At 44.6% G+C, this 18,704-nt stretch overlaps 1 protein-coding gene across 1 annotated transcript in view; it reads right to left on the reverse strand.

Annotated features, from left to right (window-relative positions):
• The window catches only part of ptch2 (patched 2), a 28,426-nt gene extending 9,971 nt beyond the window's left edge, over window positions 1-18,455 (reverse strand). The window contains exons 1-15 of the mRNA XM_032566121.1: window positions 17,820-18,455; window positions 16,496-16,688; window positions 8,050-8,239; window positions 7,873-7,942; window positions 7,689-7,780; window positions 5,425-5,533; window positions 5,093-5,179; window positions 4,874-4,995; window positions 3,802-3,949; window positions 2,937-3,068; window positions 2,692-2,847; window positions 2,050-2,142; window positions 1,828-1,953; window positions 703-1,090; window positions 82-606 (exon numbers count right to left, since the gene is read on the reverse strand). Of these exons, the coding sequence (XP_032422012.1) occupies window positions 82-606; window positions 703-1,090; window positions 1,828-1,953; window positions 2,050-2,142; window positions 2,692-2,847; window positions 2,937-3,068; window positions 3,802-3,949; window positions 4,874-4,995; window positions 5,093-5,179; window positions 5,425-5,533; window positions 7,689-7,780; window positions 7,873-7,942; window positions 8,050-8,239; window positions 16,496-16,688; window positions 17,820-17,966 (2,578 nt within the window). The 5' untranslated portion in view covers window positions 17,967-18,455. The remainder of the gene's footprint in view (window positions 1-81; window positions 607-702; window positions 1,091-1,827; window positions 1,954-2,049; window positions 2,143-2,691; window positions 2,848-2,936; window positions 3,069-3,801; window positions 3,950-4,873; window positions 4,996-5,092; window positions 5,180-5,424; window positions 5,534-7,688; window positions 7,781-7,872; window positions 7,943-8,049; window positions 8,240-16,495; window positions 16,689-17,819) is intronic.
• Window positions 18,456-18,704: the final 249 nt, after the last annotated feature.

Below are 18,704 nucleotides of genomic sequence, written 5' to 3' on the forward strand. Positions count from 1 at the left end.
AAAAAAAAAGTTTTTTTTCTTATTTATAGAAAACTTCAAGAGGCTGGGGAAAGTTTATTTTTAAACTTTTAAGCTCTTTACCGTTCAGCCAGTCCTGGAAGTAGTGCAGCCACATGCGGGGCAGCTTGTTGTCGCCGTCTCGGACTACGTATTTGACAGAGTTGAAGGCGTTGTGCAGCTGAATCAGCAGCCTCTGAGATCGGGCGTAGTCGAACCCATCCATCGTCACTAAGTACATGTTGTAGAAGGAGAAGTACTTGAACTGTGCGTCGATGAAGTCATACTCCTTGGTATCACGGGGCACGATGTCGGTGAGGTAGAGGCCGTCATGCACCATGGTGGTCCCGTACAGCCCGAGGCTGAGAAGTCCCAGGAAGAGAACCACCACTGCGACTTTGCTCTTGGGCTTCAGAAGCAGGGGAGCGTACTTTTCCCGGGCGAACTTAGACAGGTTCCAGTGAAGGAAGGGGAGTGGAACGCACTCCTTCCCCGATTTGGAGTCTTCCACCTGGGCTAGGAGGTCCCGCGTGGAGCTGGAGGTCGGGGTGAAGAGCTGGGAGCCGTAGTGGTCTGGCACAGAGGTGGTGGTCGGGGAAGGTGACGCAGCTATGGAGAATAAGATATAGAAATCAAATGTTAGAGTGTTTTGTATTAAATATAACTAATCCTTTCCTATATTATGACTCCAAAGGATTCGTGTACCCTGAGTCTGTGTGGTGGGGCAGACAATGATGGAGGGAGAGCTTGTGGAGATCTGTGAAGTTGGTGGCAGTATTGTGACGATATGCTGACCCGCTGCGTCGCACTGCGTAAACGCTTGCACTGTTGTGGTGATCTGGGTGCTGGTGGTGATTGTCGGTCCTGCAGCATACTGGTGCGCATGCGCTGTCCCCGACCCGGGCGCCTGAGACTGCTCGCCGGCTTCTGACAGCTCATGCGGCGAGAGGTGAATGACGCGATCAGCGCACGGGCTGTACAGGCAGCAGAGGATGTCCAAGCGTTTGTCCTCGCGCCGGTGGAGGTCCAAGCTGAGGATGGCAGGGAAGATGAGCAGCACCATGGCAAAATTAAACACCACCACAATGGCTGCCTGGGAAGAGAGAGATAAGAGGAAAAATTACAGATCCATAAGCCCAGCTGGGTTAAGTCAAAACTTTTTCTTAGTATCTTAGAGTACAGCCCCGTAAGTCAAGAAAATCCCTGCTCTAAATCAACAAGCCAAGAGGTTAGAAAGACAGAACTAAGAGAGGAAGAGTGATTTGAAAGAAAAGAAAGAAGAAGAAAGCACATATATGTTGCGAGTCTGAGCAAAACCATCACCCTGTTACCAGTGCTTCCATCACCGCCACCCCCCATTCAGCTCAGGCCCTGGAGCTGACATTCTGTTATGTGGTTTCGAGTGTGAGCACATCTATGCGTGTGTGTTTATCTGTGCGCTTGTGTGTCTCAGACCACCCACAGTTAGTCACAGATCAGAGAAAACCGCTTTGACGGGCCAGTGATATACTGATCCACTACTCCCTCCTCTCTCTGTCTGCTTCTTTAAGTCTGTTCACAGCCCTTTATGCTCTGAATATTTCATGTTATACACACATGCAAAGACATGTATCTACAGAAAAAAAAAAATCCAGGCCCTCTAGGTGCAGAGGCAATAAAAGCAGCAACAAAAGCTTTCGTTGCTGTGAATAAGTGTCACTTCTTTTAAGTTTTCTCTTTCATTTGCAAAGGAGCTTTGGGCTTCATGGTGCACGATTGTGCGTTTGCCGCATTTATGTCCTAGCTAGCACATCCTCGTGAGGGTGGAATAAAAAAAAACAAAAAACATACCTGCAGAGAGAATGCCCGCAAGGCTGGGATGGGCACCAGGGCAGCCATGAAGAATGCAATCATGTTGTTTATGGAAGTCAGAGCCACACTTGTGCCGGTGCGGCGCAAGCAGTCTCCTGTCCGCTCCTTCACACAAATGCAAAAACACAGATGAGTCAAAAGAGAAAAAAAAGAGGAGACAAAAAGAGAGGAGGGCAGTGTGGAAGAGATATTTAAAAGTACCTTAAAGGGGATATTACTTCCTGCCTCCGTGAAGGAGTGCGCCAACAGAAACATGTCATCTACACCAATCCCCAGTGCCAGGAAGGGAAGCACCTGGGATGGGAAACGCATCAGTGGAGGGCAAAAGGGTCAGAATGAACATTTGAAGAAAGCTGACATCAAATTCTGGGCATTAAATCAAAGGAATTACCCCCCACACATACTTTTAAGATCGCATTGTCCTCTGAAGCAGTGGTTCCAAAACACTTTTTTTAAAGCCGCCCCTTTTGCCACCCATAAAAAAGGATTCATGCAACAACAAAACCCTAAGAATTTATGATTTATTCTAAGACATCATTCGCTATCTAAGACTTTTCTGAAACAGTAATAACAACCTTAGTCTTTCGTGCCTCAGTCTAGAAATATCTGATACCAAAATTTTGTTTTTCTTTAAGTTTATGCATGTCTTTCTTCAGTATAATGCCATTTTAATCATAAATGCACCTCAAAAAATTACACAGTTACACTTGCAGTAAGGCACTTGTATGTATAAAAGCAGCATATGATGCAATAAAAGTAAACTTAATTTCAAGATGGATAAATAATGTGCCATAATCTCTCCATCCATCCATATAGCATAGGGCATTTTCCTTTGTGTTGTACCTGTGTAGTAGCAGCATTGAAAGAGAGGCCAAGTAGAGAGCAGAGTCCCAGTCCTGCTGCCACCGACAGGGCGACCAGCAGCACCCCCGCCAGTCCAACAGCCCCCTGCGACTTGGCACAGTCCCACCTGAGCATCGTCACACAGGCATAGGCCAACTAGGGAGAAGACATGCTGTGTAAACACCATAACCCCTTGCTTAAACTTCTCTCCTCATAAAAACACTCCGATTTCACTAGGTAATCACCATGAGCAAGTATCCTCCAGCGACTCTGATGACACTGACGTCAGAGAAGGACTTCATGATGTCGTTGAGGGTGGTTGTGGAGAAGGCATGGATAGACTGACTGGAATTACCAGGAATACTCTGGTGGACGACCTGTAAGGAAATAACTAGTTGTCAAAACATGCTTTGCAGAATGCAAGTGAAGAAAATCCAGGAGGAAAAAAAAAAAAGACCAATCTATCTTTTTGAAGTATGTCTGAAAGTGAGCATGAATGTGTTTTTACATGTGGCAGCATGTGTGTGCGTCCACACATAAGTATGACAACTGAGGAGTAATGAGCACAGATGCCAGAGGTTAGGAGGTCAAAGGTGAAAAGGATAGGATCGCACGGTTCAGGCAGCCACTCTCTGCACACTCCACACCACGCATGAACCAAAGTTTTCTGAGGATCTACCTGCGCACATGAAGTCATCGTTCGTTATCTCGAACAGATCTGCTCCTGTTGTTTAATGCGTCAAAGAGGAGGTCTTGTGTCTCGGTCAGTTTACATTGGGAGTTTGTTATCCACCCCCTCTCCCCACCACCCTCTCAGTGGTGGGTGTCGGCTATCATAGCAACAGCTTGTTCCTATAACTAGGGCTCTGACAGAGAGAGATGACTGCCCTGCTGCACACACATGCACACGGAAACCTGGTGCCCTGTTCACTTCATTCAGGGAGCTGAAGACTGATGGAATTCAAATACTGCATAGTGTGTGTGCGGGCGTGTGTGTGTGTACACGGAGAACAACATTGCATAGGAAGAGGAAAATACCTAAGAAAAACATTTTGTTTTATTAAACTTTGTAACAAATATATGGCTTTAAAAACAATAGCGAGTTCATACCTCCACAAACTTCCTCTGCCAGGACTCGAGGATGGCGGTGGCCTTTTCCTCATTCCAGTTGATGTCGTGGATCTCATAGTCGTCCTTGAAGTGTTCATAGAGCTGCTTGGGACTCATCAACAGGAACATGGATTGGAGAGCCTCCGCACTGCATGGGCATGCAAATAATGGATTAGCTGGGTGCTGAGCATCATCCGTTTCACTAGGATGCTTCGAAGTGACATCACCTAAAGCACCCACAGGCCATCTCAGAAGCTGAACAATGAGTGTAATAATATTTGTGAGACAAAAACATTTAAGACTGTATTAAGAGAAGACAGCAGAGTTTGGCAAAGGAGATGTCTCATATAATCAACGGACTAAACTCTAAATTGTGATTGGTAAAACATGAACAGATTAAGTCGACACTAAGCAGAGATTCTGTAAAAAAAAAAAAAAAACAAGGCAAAAGCAAACCTGTGTGAATCTCAAATCTGCCGTCTGATCCGGTGCAGTATCTTAATTTGTGCTGAATGCCTTAATAAATCCAGTGGAGCGGCTGTTTCTAAATGTTTTTACCTCACAATCCCCAAAAGAAGACTGCTGGAGACGACCAGCTCATTATTTATGGTTGGGGTAAACAACAAAGTCACAAGTCAGGTAAGCTAGGATAAAATGACCCTTCAAAACAGCTCAAATAACCATTATATTACTTCATTTTATTCATTTATGACTACTGGAAATGTTTTGACAATTATGGCAGAAGATATGTTTTAAAAATCTTGTTAAAACTTGATTTAGTATCTAGAAGTCATACATAGACCCTACACTGGTGTTTCATGACCTGCTGTGGATCCAACTTTGGAAACTAATAAAAGGACTTGGGTCCGCACCAGCCAATAAGTTTTTCTCCTTCTTCTTTACTTCTTTCATATTAAAAAGGTGTAGCAATCCATGAGACTTCATTTGATTGTCAATTATCTTTAATTAGCCTACCAAACATTCAGTTTATTTATGAACCCTATTTGTCTTGATATGTCTGGGTTAAGCTCCAGTCTGCTGTGTTATTCTTTCTCCTTGCAAATCTGCACACCTTAGTAGGGCATCCTGGCTGCTTTTGACACGCCCTCCCAGGATGAGCTCCTCCTGCCAGTGCATGAACTTCTGACTGAAGCCGTGGCATCCACCCTTGAGACGCCTGGCAATGTCCGGACTCTGAAAAGAAGGAAAATTATAAGCCTTAGAAAAGTTCAGCTCTGCCACTACAATTGTATATGACGTCTACAGTTACACTTTGGAAGCATGAACTCACTTCTTCCTGTTCCTTATTGGGGGCACTGAGAGGGCAGTCCGGGTCTGATGGGTCGAGGCACGGCCTGTCCATATAGGCGTGTCCCACCTGAAGAAAAAAAAAAGCAGCATTAAAGCCTTGGTGTCTGTGAAAGGTGCTGATAGGTAGTTTACATGTTCTCTTTTTTGTGTTTTGTTTGCTCAACCCCCCCAAAAAAAGAAAATTTGGATCCCTGTGGCGCCCCAGAAGAGACTTTACCCTGAGCAGTGAGCCACACTACCCATGTTCAAAGCAGTTTCTAAGTAAACAAGCAAGTCTACCCTTCAATAAGTTACCCTTCAATAGTGCCTTACCTGGGCTTTGTCCAACATCTCTTTAAAACCTTCCAGGGATGTGTACTGGCCCAGTTCTTCCATCAGCTTGACAGGATCTAAATTCATCCACTGGATATCTGGCATGCCTCTGCAAAGCAAAAAACAGACTTTTATTGGTCAACAATCCAGAACAGTTTCACCATAAAATCTTAACTTCGAGAGCAAACCCTGAACCCATCACTGCTGCTTTACACGCTAATCTTTATTGCGAGCAGAAAAACGCCTAATCTGTTCTGTGCTCTTGCTCCTCTGCTGCACGGGGGCCACGCAGGAGGCGAGCTGCAGATACAGGATAAAATAGCGTTTATTATCCTGTTTCACGCTGCCACAATGCCCGGGAAGAAAAAAAATAATAAAGGCACGGTGGCTGCCTGCTCACTTTCATTCCTCAGTGCCCTGCACCGAGTCATAACAATTACCTCTGCCTCGCAAACATCTTGATAAAGACAAAAAAGTGAGGGAGAGGAAAAATAGATTCAGGGACGACCAAGAAGACAGGAGTAGACCCACCATTTGCACAACACTATATTTGTGGATATTTCCACTTAATTATATTGTTTGCGAACTTTTCTTGAACACAGAAATAACAAATTTAATAGTTTTTTCCCCCCCACCGCTTAAAATTATATTAGGCCTTAGATATATTTAAGACCTAATAAAATTTTCTTCATAAGTCAGAGATCTTCGGAAATAATCCTTCATTGTTGTCTCGTTTTGTGCCTTTGTTCTGTCATTTGGAATGATAGAAAGAATCATCAGAAAATAAATAATTCAAAAAAGAATTTGGGTTCAAGATTTGATCTTCCTCCAATGGCTCCTGAGGTCCTCTCCTATTCCCACATACCAGGCTCCCATTTTGCTGCCGGTTGCAAAGACACTCCTTTATCAGCTACTTTTTGCTTGACTGAACCAGGCCTGGGCTCTTTTGTTTTTTCATAGATTGCTGTTTTTTTCTTCTCCAAAGTTTTTTTTTTTTTTGCACCCCTTTCTTCACCCTCTTTCCCAATCTGTCTCCCTCTGATTTTGGTCTTTTCTCCTGTCTAGTGCTCTGTGTTTCTTCTATTTTTTTTTCATTAAACACATCTGAACTAGAAGTCAAACAAAAGCATCGCCACCCCGTGACCAGTCCTGATTTTTTTCAGCTCTTCACAAAGCACAAGTAATAAACACTTAATAAACAACAACAGATGTCACAAACATTGTATGGATTTACAGCAATGGTTGGAAGATGTGTGAATCATCAAAGACCCCACTCCTCTCACTCTGATGCGATCACACAGGCCAACTGGGAGATGCTAAGGATGGGAAACTTTGTGTTTGTTTCTGTACGCACTGGCTTGTCATGCAACACGGCACTGTCAGCTCAGACGGATGCATAAACAAAATATTTCTTTGCGTAGAAACATCTGCTGCGATCTAAACATTCTTTTTCCAAAGTACGCACTCAATTAAAATATCACTCCTGATCACAAAAAGAAGAAAAAAAAGAGAAAAAGAGAGAGATCCCTTTCAGCAACTCTATTTCTCAAGAGAACTTTGTTCCACAAAAAAGAAAAAGGGACTGAAAAAAAAAGAAGAAAAAACTTGAATCTGCGAATACGCCCAGACTCCACTGTTAACTGTCTTGTAGCCTCTCTCCATCCTTCTCGGGGGACTTGAGGTTTGAATACTGCCCATTTTATTTGTTGGACAACTTGGGAGCTGGGAGCCCAGGGCATTACCATGAGAATGCCGAGTGTTAGCCGTGAGCTGACAAAGCCACCCCTCCACCACGGCCACCCCCATCTCCCTCCTCCTCTGGGGCCCCTGCACTGATGGACACTCACTCGTAAACTGAAAGAATGCTTACCATTGTCTGACCCAAAGGGCTCCCCTGCCACCGCCACCACCACTGCCACCGCCTCCCCGCCCTCTGCACTACCAACCCACCACCCAGTTGCTGCTCCAGCCATCTCCTCTCCCTCGTTTCGCTGCATCCCTCCCTAACCTTTTTCTCTTTGAATTTCTCTGTCAGAACACCCCTCTCCCTCCCGTCCTTCTCCTTTCCCTCTCCGGACCCGAAAAGAACTCTATTACTGCCTAACGCTGTCAGTCACAGCACCCACTGACAGACTGCTCAAAGCCTAACTGTATGTCTCCATCCTGCAAGTTGTGGACCTCTTGTTAGATCGGATGGAGCTCAAAGACAGCCAGAGTCTTTCTATCGTGTGTGTTTTTGTTGGGTCAGATATTCTGAGACTTACGGTAAGTAGGCAGAACCTCCTTGTAGTTTGGCCCCTTCCCAGAAACAGTCCAATGGAGTGATTATCATACATGGGAATAGCTTGTCAATCATCTTAGAGCAAGAAAAAAGAAGGAGAAAACAATTAAAACCAAATTAAGTGAGAAATGTGCGCTTGAAGGAATGAAGCAGACTCGTCAACTTACCCTTTCAATCATGACATTTTCTATAATAGGAACTCCTGATTTGTAGCATATTTTATTGAGATCCCACGATCTATGAGAGACGAAAAACAATTCAGTTAGTTTTTCTTTCTTTATTCTGTTTCATTTTTTTCTTTTTTACAACGGATGCATGTAAATGTGAGGAAAACCTCCACTCACTTTCCAAACAGCGACACCTGCACCTTGCTGGCCGACAGTGCGGCCTCCATGTGAACCAGCAAAGCCTCCTGCGTCAAAATATTCCTGCCCTCTTCTTTGGGTGTCTGGATGAGCATCTGCGAGGTAAACACTGACTCCTCTCCCTGCTTCTCTCTGGTGTAGCGAAGCTCTGTGCTCACCCGACTGCCAGCTAGGAAGAAACAGAAAGAAACAAATTGGTTGATATTCTTCATAGATTTAAAAAAAAGAGCACATTTGCAGCCTATTGCAGGATTTTTTTTTCATACTATACGCACACACACAAGAACACACACATACACACACACACACACATGAATATATATGAATTGACCAACGCCCTTGGCCTTCACCAGTGTTGGTTTTGAAGGCACTTCACACGAGGCAGCGTCTGGCCAAGAGAAATGACTAATACGGCTTCTCATTGGTTCCTTCTGTGAAACAGATGTGCCCTTAGTTAGTAAGACCAGGCTTCTGATGCCCCCAAAAACCTTCTACCTTAGCTCTTGCAGCAGCAAATAGGGACTCAAACATTCTGTATCAGCAGGGGGAAAAAACCCCATCCTTATCAGCATATGGCTTGCTTTTCTTGATAAAATTCAAGACTGACTGCATGAAATGCCCTTATTCTAAGTAGTAAGGAGACCAAAAGACAAAAGACTATAACGGTATACCAGAAGATAAAGAAAGCTGAACACATTTAAGAGAAAAAGAAGCTGTGATGAGCAAGAAAAATGTTAGAAGGAGCAGAAAAAAAAAACACAGAGAGAAGAAAAGTAGAGCTATGCTGTGCTGTGTGGTAGACCCCAGCCCCCTAATTACAGGAGGTTGCCCTGAAAAGAGTTTGCCAGCCGGGGGGATCTGCGCCTGTGCCAAGTGGACATGAAACATGCCGCGCTGGATCACAGAGAGCCTGTCTGCCCCTGTCGCTGTCCCACTACATGACAACCCCGGAGAGAGAAAGACAAGGAGGGGAAGCGGGGGAGAGAGGGAAAAAAAAAACGGGACGGGGAAGAGAAGTTTGGAAACAAGGGCTATCACCATCTTAAACTAGTTTTTTTTTTCACTCTTTTACTCACTTCCACTGTGCTTCCCTCAGTTATGGCTTCACCCTATTGTTAAGCATCTCTATCTCTTTTCCTTTTAACATAAACTGATCTGCTATGTCTTTCCATCTGTCTAGTTTTTGTGTCTTTTTTTTCTCTCTCTTTCACGTTCCCCGCACCTCCCCCCACCCCAGAACAGGCTGCTGTAATTGATGGGGAGAAAAGGAAAAACAAACTACGCAGCTAAAGTGTGAGATCAGGTTAGGATTTCTGGGCCCTGGAGACACAAGTCCGATATTTCTAGGCTTCACTTTCAAGGTTTTAATTATATTCACGAACACCCGATCAACTTGTTTGGATTATGTCTTATTAGTGACAAAATCGGACAAACGTGACTTTCAAAAGTCTTAGGTGAATGTATTCACACATTACTAATGAGATACACCGTCCTTTCTTTTGGAGACACATCCGTTTGAGAAAGTTGCATGTGAGTGTCAAAGAATCTTTTTCACACTGTCATGTATCTGTGCTACAAGGAAATATCTCACTGGGTGCAAATCTGTGATTCAACTCCACTCAGTGTCCATCCCCACAACAGCTTCCCAATCAAAAATGGCTGCGGCAAAATGAAAGCTTTTCCGTTTGCGGACCTCTTTCTGACATCTGTTAAAACCTTTTTTGACGTTTTGTATGTTAACCTCTGCAACACGGGGTTTTGATCCCAACAGGAACTGGGTGGCTTGGAGAGACTCTGGCTCTGTAATTACAGGCCTCCTGAAGTAAATTATAGCTATTTGTGTCTCGTTCCTCCCATCTGGACCACCCAGGCGCTCTGTCCTCTCCCCTGCTCTCCTTCTCGCCTTCGTTCCTCAGCCCCAGGTCCGGCCCCAAAACACCCGAACTCTGCAGAGTGTCACAGCAACCCTGCTTACTACTGCTCGAGTAAGCTCAGCTCTACCTTTTCTTGTTTCTCTCATCCTTTTCTCCCCCTTTTTCTCTTTCTGAACTTCTCTGTCTCCTACTTGCTCTTTTTTCACTCTACCCCTACTCTCCCTCTCTACTCAGTCTCTGTTTCTAACAACCTTAAAGAGACAGCTCCCAGAAATGTTCCCACCCTGAGAAGAAAGCTCTTTTGAGTGTGAAAAACACGTGAGAGGTTTGTGATTTTATGGCGTTCATGACAAGGAAACATATATTTTGTTGTTTTTGTTGATCGAAAACAGAATAAAAAATACATTTATTTATACCATCCATAAAAGAAATACATCTATGTGGTGTTTTCTAAAGGCTTATATATTTGAGGAAGCATGTTTGGTGCAAAATGAACTTTGTTAACTGGTTTTACCACCACAGATGCTTTCAAAGCAGTTTGGATACCAGGAAACTGAAAAGTGAAAGAAAACGTCGTAACAAACTCAACAAAACTGTGAAACAAGGCTTTCTACCCTTCTATTGACACATGTAGTGTGTTTTTACAGATATCTACATGTCCTTTTCTCTCCATCTGATCCTCCAAAAAGCAAGAAATCCCTAAATCAGTGTGGCTTCTCACACCTAAAATGATGCCAGGACTTTATATACAGCTGATTCTGTTCTTCGCACCATCTATAGGCCTGATCCCAGTTCCAGGCCCTGCTAGGTCAGACCGGGCCACCTTCAAACTTCAGTGTGGTAGATTAGCTGGATTAGGGGGCCCCTGAAAGGCCCCACGCTGCTATGGAGGAAGACCCAAAACGAAGAGGGCTTAAAGTGACATGTATGCTTTCACTTGCTATATGTTGTTTTTGCCTCATCTATAAAGTGTGTCAACAAGAGAGGAAGTCTCTGTTTGCCTTGAAATTAAAAATTTCAGAAAAATGTTGCTAAGACCAACATAAAACTATTTGGTCGGCCTTCTATGCAACATCCCTATACACTTACTTTAGGTATTTTCTATATTCGGAGCCACCAGAATCCAGACTGCGGACCAAGGAACACCCATGTACCCTGGCATTCCCCCAGCCAGGGCGCCTCCCAGCAGATGGGCCATTCCTCCATACAATCCTTCAGTATGGCTCCGCACTGAATGCAGACCCTTTGTCATTCAACCCTTCAATTTCTTTCAAATGTTTCCCAACAAACAGCAGAATAAGAAAAAAGGTCTTTTTCCCCCTCAAATAGACCAAAACTTTCCCAGCCCCGTAAAACAATGCCGGAACCGACTGTGGGAGGGTGAGGCTTGGGGCGAGAAAGAGGAGCTGGCGTGTTGCTGTCTTACCTATAGAAATACACTGTATCTGTTCATGAGTCATCAAGGATACTATTGCTTTAGCAGAGAAGCTGCATCAAATCAAGAAAGCAATAGTCATCATTTCTGCTTGATTGTAATTTGGCTACTCCACTTTTCACACCTATCCTGCAGAAACTGTATCCACAGCCAAAACAACAGGAAAATCAGTTTCACTTACATTCTATTCAGATGTGCCAGTGGTGTTAGCCACCACACATAAATTTCCACCACGGCTGGCATTTAGGCACTTTCCATTTCCATATGTATAGGCTTGCCTCTGCTAATTATGCTAATCATGGGCAGTGTTGGCCACTGTGAAAAATAGTCACATTAGACACTCCACTGACCGCTAATACTGCTTAATGTGTGGTTGAAACATACATTCATCCCAGCCTGAAAAGCAAAATTTTTCCACGTTGCTGGTCTCATTCAGATGAGAAATGAATTTATTGAGCCCAAGGAGGATTTCTTTTTTTTCCCTCCCCTTCCCAAGTACCAAGAAAATGCCCAGTCTCTGTCTCCATCACTCTCTCTTTACTTTTTATACTTTAGTGGTGTAAAGACAGACGCAAATGGTGCAAACTCTAAGGTGACTGGTGTCGCTTTATACCGTGCAAACCAGAGACAAAGGTTGCTCTTCAGCAAAAGGAGAAGGGGCGCCACAGTATTCTGATTGAGGTTTTATTATCCTGCTTTCTAAGAAGATTGCATTGAATGTGACAGAGACTTGACCATCCACTGCCAAGTTGTTGCTTTTTAAGATTTGGCACCAAGACATAGTAAGTGACTCTATTTTTTGAGCTGCACAATATATCAAATGTTGCAACATTCAAGAGTGCAAAAAAACCGCCAAGGCAAAGGGTGCATTGTGTGCAAAATTTGATATACAATCGAAGATACAAAAATATTTGATCATTGTGACTTTTATTGACTGAAAGGTGATCTAGATTTTAGATTCAGGGATGGTAACAACTGGACAGTGATGGCTATATTGTGAGAATGGAAATGAAAGAGAAGAGGGAAGAAAAAGTAGGTATCATCACATTATAAAAAAATAATATTCCAGTAGTATAGTGCATCACTCCATATTTCCAACATGAACATTTGACTAGCCAATGAACGTGATTAGACCTGGTTTTTGAGCTTGAGAAAATGACTGTAGAAAAAATAAATGTAGGTGAGCATGTGTCTGTCATCTGCATATGTATATATTTCTGTTCCGAGTGTGTTTATTTGTTAGGGGGTGGTCCTGGTCTGTCTGTTGGAGCATGCGTGCATGTGTGTTGGTGGCAGTGGATGCTGCTGAGAAGTAGGATGGAATGAGGTAGTGTTGAATTGAAGGATGGAAGGAAGGGGTGAAGTAAACATTTAGAAGTGACCCAGGTTGACTCTGGTCTTGTTTGTTCTCTCTACCAGTGAGGTCCCAGGCCCTGAACGCTGGGAGTTTATTTATCTAGCTGGGGCACCGCCGCGCACTATTCACCTCCAATAATGCCTCATAGAGCTCCCTTTCTCTGTCTGAACTGGGCCGCTGTGTGCACTCCAATGAATTATAGCATTTACCTGCCGCGCTGCTCCGAGGTTTGTTTAGAAAAACAGCTCCAAACTCCCGAAATGCCCACGTGTGCATTCACTCATTTGCGTAAACCCAGACGTGTCTCTCTAAACCAGCTCTTTCTTTTTGATTCCGATCCATCTGGTTCTTGATCTTCTCATATCCCCTCTAATTTCACATCGAGCTAAACCAGGACTTCATCCCTGGGCATTCACACCCTGCGGACTGCGGATAGTCTCTACCTCCCCCTCTTTCCACGTTGACTTTTTATGGGACATGTGGCGCGGCTGCAGGGCCCTGTCTTGCTACATTCATATTTGGACAGCTTGAGTCTGTGTATATGTCTGTCATGGCTCACCCAAACCCCGCCAAGAAAGATGAGTTTAGTTGATGTCAGAGTAAACACCGCCTCTTTTACGTGAAAGCCTGTTTCATTTTTTTTTTTCGCCCTCTCCCCTATTTTCCAAACAAGTCTTTCAAACAGTGCATTGTACATTGAGAATAACAAGGAGAAAAGGCAAGTGTCTAAACAAAGTAAGAAAAGAATGCACTGTATTCTGGTAAACCTTTAGGCAAGAGAAAGCAATCCATGTGGCACGACTTTGCTGTGAAATGAAGAGATGCAGGAGACAGTCTCACACTTGATGTTGGTTTAAGTGAGTCAGGAAAAAACATAGAAGCAAAAAGTGGGGAAAACGTGTGAGTAGGCTCATAAACCTTCCACCCTGTTCCTGCCCCAACCCCCCTATTGTCTCTACTCATCCCTGTCTTCTTCCTGCACCTCTTTTTATGATCTTTCCTTTCTGCTTGGGAACAATAAAGACTGTTGACCAGGTCACAGCATCAGCTCAAACAAAATAGTATAAAAGTGGTAGCAGAGTTCAAAGTTTAAACCTTGGAGATGCTTAGGGCCCAGCATCGGAATCGGACAGTTTTCCCTTGAACAGCGTTCGAGTACTGAACAATGTGATTTTCTTCTAAATATTTGAAATGGACAAAAATAAAAATCAGATGAAATTTTAGGGGGACACATGCTTTGATGTATACATTGTTAATTTCCCAAATCAGAGCCAGTTGGTCAGACAAAGAAAATCATCTGTATGGGCCAGGAAAAGCTGGAGCATCTCTATTTTAAAAGTTAACTAAGGAAAAGAGACAGTCTTCATAATGGTTAATTTTAAAGCAAACTCTGTGAGACATGACCTGAATCCATTCTTAATCCTTCTTACAGACTAAACACCCTGATGCTGTGGCTTTTAAAGCTCTCCTACCCAGGTGTGAGGGTGAAAATCAATCCTGCTTATGAGCTGCACGTTCATGTTCCAGATGCATGAGAATACTGGAGTCAAACCACAAACATCTAAGTCACTAAAAGTAAGACGGCTAAAACCTTCCAAAATTTCTGACACATCTCCCTACGTGTAGCCCTCCTCGGACTCAGGCTGCTGTGCTTCACAGCATTTTGGTCCTGCAGAAAGGGAGGAAGCAATTAAAAAAGCCCCGGTGACCTGACTTCACAGAGCAGGTAGAAACATAAACAGACACACACACACACACACACGAAGGCAGGCGGACAGAAAAGGGGAACTCAAGCTAAACATGTCTAAGGTGAGAAAGATGAGAAGATTGTTTGTGTTGAAAAGTTATAATATATGATGGGAACCACATCCACCTACAGCACATCCAGAGCATCAACACTCGCAGTGTTGATTCCCAGCAAGGCAACCCCGAACAAATTAGGACAAATGTGATGAAACATGCATTTCCCTTTTAACTGCAACACAGTAAGCATCATTAAAACCCACTCAAAGAGACACAACAATATTTTGAGTCTCTTCAGTTGAAATCTGCTGTTTTATTGGTGAGCATGTCGGCCCCCACCCTCTACCCCCTTCTCCAAACCCCTTCATGTTTTCTGGCTCACATACAATAGCGCATGAGTGTGTGTTGCTCTATGTTTGTGTGTGTGAAAGAGAAACAGAGAGAACTAACCTCTCCTTGTTACCGAACCACTTTACTCTCCATTGAGGCCCTAGCAGCTTTGTCAATGGGCTATTGGTGGAAACAAGGCAGGCAGAAACTTTAGAAACATGGCCACAGCCTCTTAAAGGCACAGCGCTCCCTTTCAGCAGCAGCAGCACCCCCTTCCTCTACTCCCCTCCTGGTTCAGCTCTCTGAATCCCGCAGCAAAACAACTGGCACACAAACAACCAAACATCTCCTTTAAGTGGGCAGCTCGGCCAATTAGCTTGAGAGGTAATCCCATAGATTTACACTAACCGAAGCAATTAGAAACAGTGGCAAATCTTTCTATTGTTCCCGTTTCCCTTCAGAAATGTACATTTTCTCCCCTTTAGCCTCAGACTGATTCTAACTTTAACAGAGAAAGTTGTTTTTTTTTTTCTTTTAAAAAAAAGCATGCCTCAGAGGAGCATATTCAAATTCCGGTGCAAGTCAAGCGTACAGGCTTCCCAACACTTGTCTCCCGACACCAAGCAGTGTGTGGGGGAGACTCCTCCGACACCTCCGCGCCGGAGCCTGTGGGAGCCGCCTGTTCCTGTCCTCCAGTGACATGGTGGGCTTAAAAAACCCTATAGAGTCTGTTTATATTCGCCAACTGCTGTGGCGCTTTTAGAGTGTGCAAAACAGGTGGGTAAACTTCAGCTGCATTCACTTATAATTTTTTTTTCTTCTTGCTAGGAGGAGAGAAGGACGAGGGAGGAGAGAGGAGGAGGAGGCGGGGGTGGGGAAGTGGGGGGTTCAGGGAGGTGGTGCCTGCTTGCCTCTTGTTGAATGGAATCCAAGAATAGTTAGGGACCACACAGGGAGCTGGAGGAGGGGGAGGGGGGAGGGGTCAGAGCCCTCAAAGATGGCTAACCATTCACACAGTCCCATCTGCTGCGGGGATCAGGCCCGGCACAGAAAGCCTGAGGGTTTAAAAGGAATTTGGCCAGTGTGAAAAACTAAATGAGGCTGCCTTTGCCTCTGAAAATGAACATATCTAAAAAAAACATAGACGAATGAGAGGAGGAGGTTTTTATGAGGGTGCTTTCATGGTTAGAAGCAAAAGTATGTTCCTGCCTGACAGAAGCCTTTAAAAGTCGAGATGTCAGACTTCTGTTTTCAGGGAACGCTGCACAAACAAACTGGAACATGAGTTCAGAGAAAAGGCTATCCTCATGGGGTATTACAACCAACAATTCAACTATATACAAGAAAAAAGCAAATTTGTGAAAAATATCTTTTTTGATTTATCAAAACCCTCAACTGTGCGTCTGCTCTTGTCAGATCAGCCAATCAAACTAGAGGCCCTGTCACCTAGCTCCCTCCCTCCCATAGCACCAAGGTGACACTAATATGGCCACCCTGCATCTTTTCACCAGCCATTATTGTCATTCAAACTCTTGTTAGTAAAAAAAAAAAAGCTGGATCTGTCAGGCCTCAAAACCCCCACAGCAGCTGTGGAACCTGAACCCAACAAACAACAGCACGAGTAAAGAATTTCACCATCATTCCTCCTCCATGCCCTCTCTAAACAGGACATCTCTTGAAACTCACCTTCCACCCACAGCTGCTCGATGTTGGTTTCGATGGCTGCCACCCGGAGTCCCACAGACAGAGCCCCGAACACCAAGAGTCCAATAAAGAGCACCTTCCCACAGTGCCTCTGGATGTGGCAGCCCAGAGAGAACAGGAAGGCCTGGAACCTCGCCCGGATCCATAGAGGAGCTTTCTGACCTACTGCCTTTCCCTGGACGCCAGGCAGGATTGGAGGGGTTAAAGAAAGGGACATTATTACAAAGTTACAACATGTAGGTCAAATAATGCATCATGCAATGCTTGCATTCAAAACCAGGATCCAAGATGAATACTTTAAACTTAGCTGAAGACTACAGGAGAATCCTGCACTAGAACTCATTGCTTTTTAAAAAAAAATAAAAATTTAATCTATATACAGATACATTCAGTGGACAGGCCAGTATCCAGTGGTGAGGATTGGGGGAAATAATTTCTATGTATTACAGGAGACATAGGGATATGGTAAAGTTATATAATTTAAAGCTAACTGGATGCAAATTTTTAAGTTATAAAGACAGCTATGTTTTATATATATATAAAAGCAAAAGTGCAACAAACAAGCCTTATTCAGTGTCTGAGCAGAAGTGTAAACTAAAAAGTCTGCGTACTGACAGAACAGCCGGTTACAAATGGGGTTCCAGCTAACAGAAACCATTCTGTTATGTGCCTTTCAACGCCTTCTCTTCAACAGTTTAACTTAAATCTGGCCCAATCCACCTCATGGTGTGGGAGCCATTCGTTAGAAATGTCACTGCTGCTGCTGCTGCTGCTGCAGAGGACATGGCTTTCTAGTGTTGTGGTTTCTCTCAGCGGTGCTGAAACACGTCCAAGCATCCGGGCGGTCCAAAGATGCTTTGTCAGATCAAACTCAATCAGTGAATTCCTCTACAGGACCCACCACATTTCCAAACAGACCCGGGGCCAGTGCGCTGCTCTGCGCTGGCTCGCGCAGAGCCGGGGAAAGCACGCACTGCACCGCTGCAAAACAAGCCGCTCCGCTGCTGATTTGTCTCAGGGACAAACATGAATGAGACGCTGCATGTCCATTCAAACAAGCCGCTGTTATCGCATGAGACTGACTATTTTCCAGTCAAGAACTAAGAGATATTATTATTATATATATGTCATATATATAGGCTATATTTTTTACCCAGATCCTGATTCTATATACTGGGAATCCAAAACCCCAACTCTGGTTCACACACGCACTCTCAAATCGGGTTCAGATGAAAGCTTTTTTCATTCACATTTGCCGACTTGAATGAGAGTAAATCCCGTACAGGCTGCGAGTGAAATGCATCACCTTTGAGATCTGTTTAAGTGCGAAAGCGGCATGGCAGTAGCTGGGTCTCCGCTGCAGGTCTGGGTGCGCAGGCGGCTGAGAGCGCGTATAACTCGGGGGTAAATCTCCAAAGACGCCGGACCCTGGGACCCCGCGATCCGAGGCCATAGTCCAAAGAGAGTGATCGGGGCGCGGAGCGATGCGAAGGGGAATCGATGCTCGACGTTCAGGAAAGGCAGTAATCCGACATAGACGTGGAGCGCATCCAGCACCACCGGCGACAAACTCGCTTTTCTACTCTTCCGCGGAGCCAAACAAGTCTCGAAACTCCATCCCGACATTATGCGCCGAAATCCGTATAGATCCTTCAGTCTTCATTCGTCCCGAGAGTTGGTGAAACTGCGTCTCAGAGAGGAGCTGTAGTAGTAGTAGTAGTAGTAGTAGTAGTAGTAGTAGTAGTAGTAGTAGTTGGAAAGCCTAACAGTCTGAGTCCGTCCGTGTCAAGTCTAACTCCGATCCCTTAGCGGTAACATTTGGAGAAGTTCGCCTCTCGGAAAATCCTGAAAAGGGAGGTTTGATGGAAAAGTGCTCCGGCTCCCATTGGCCAAGGAAGAGGCAAATTACTTTGCAAACATCGCCTATTATTAGCTGCTAAGCAACAGCTCACCAAAGTGGAGAGAGAGGGGGACCACCCAGGCTGCCGCTGCCTGGGCTGGTGGGGGGGAAGGAGGTGGAGGAGGGCGGAGTGGGTGAGGGAGGGACGGAGAGAGAGGAACTCTTTCAATAAACTCTGCACGCACGCACGCGCACGATCCTCGCGCACAAGCCCTCTCCAGCTCGTCTAACCATTCCCAGCGACCTTCCAGTTTGCACATGCCGTCAATTGATGAAGCAGCGCCGGGCATG

The sequence above is a fragment of the Xiphophorus hellerii genome, chromosome 6, assembly GCF_003331165.1.
Source record: "Xiphophorus hellerii strain 12219 chromosome 6, Xiphophorus_hellerii-4.1, whole genome shotgun sequence".
NCBI classification, from domain to species: domain Eukaryota; kingdom Metazoa; phylum Chordata; class Actinopteri; order Cyprinodontiformes; family Poeciliidae; genus Xiphophorus; species Xiphophorus hellerii.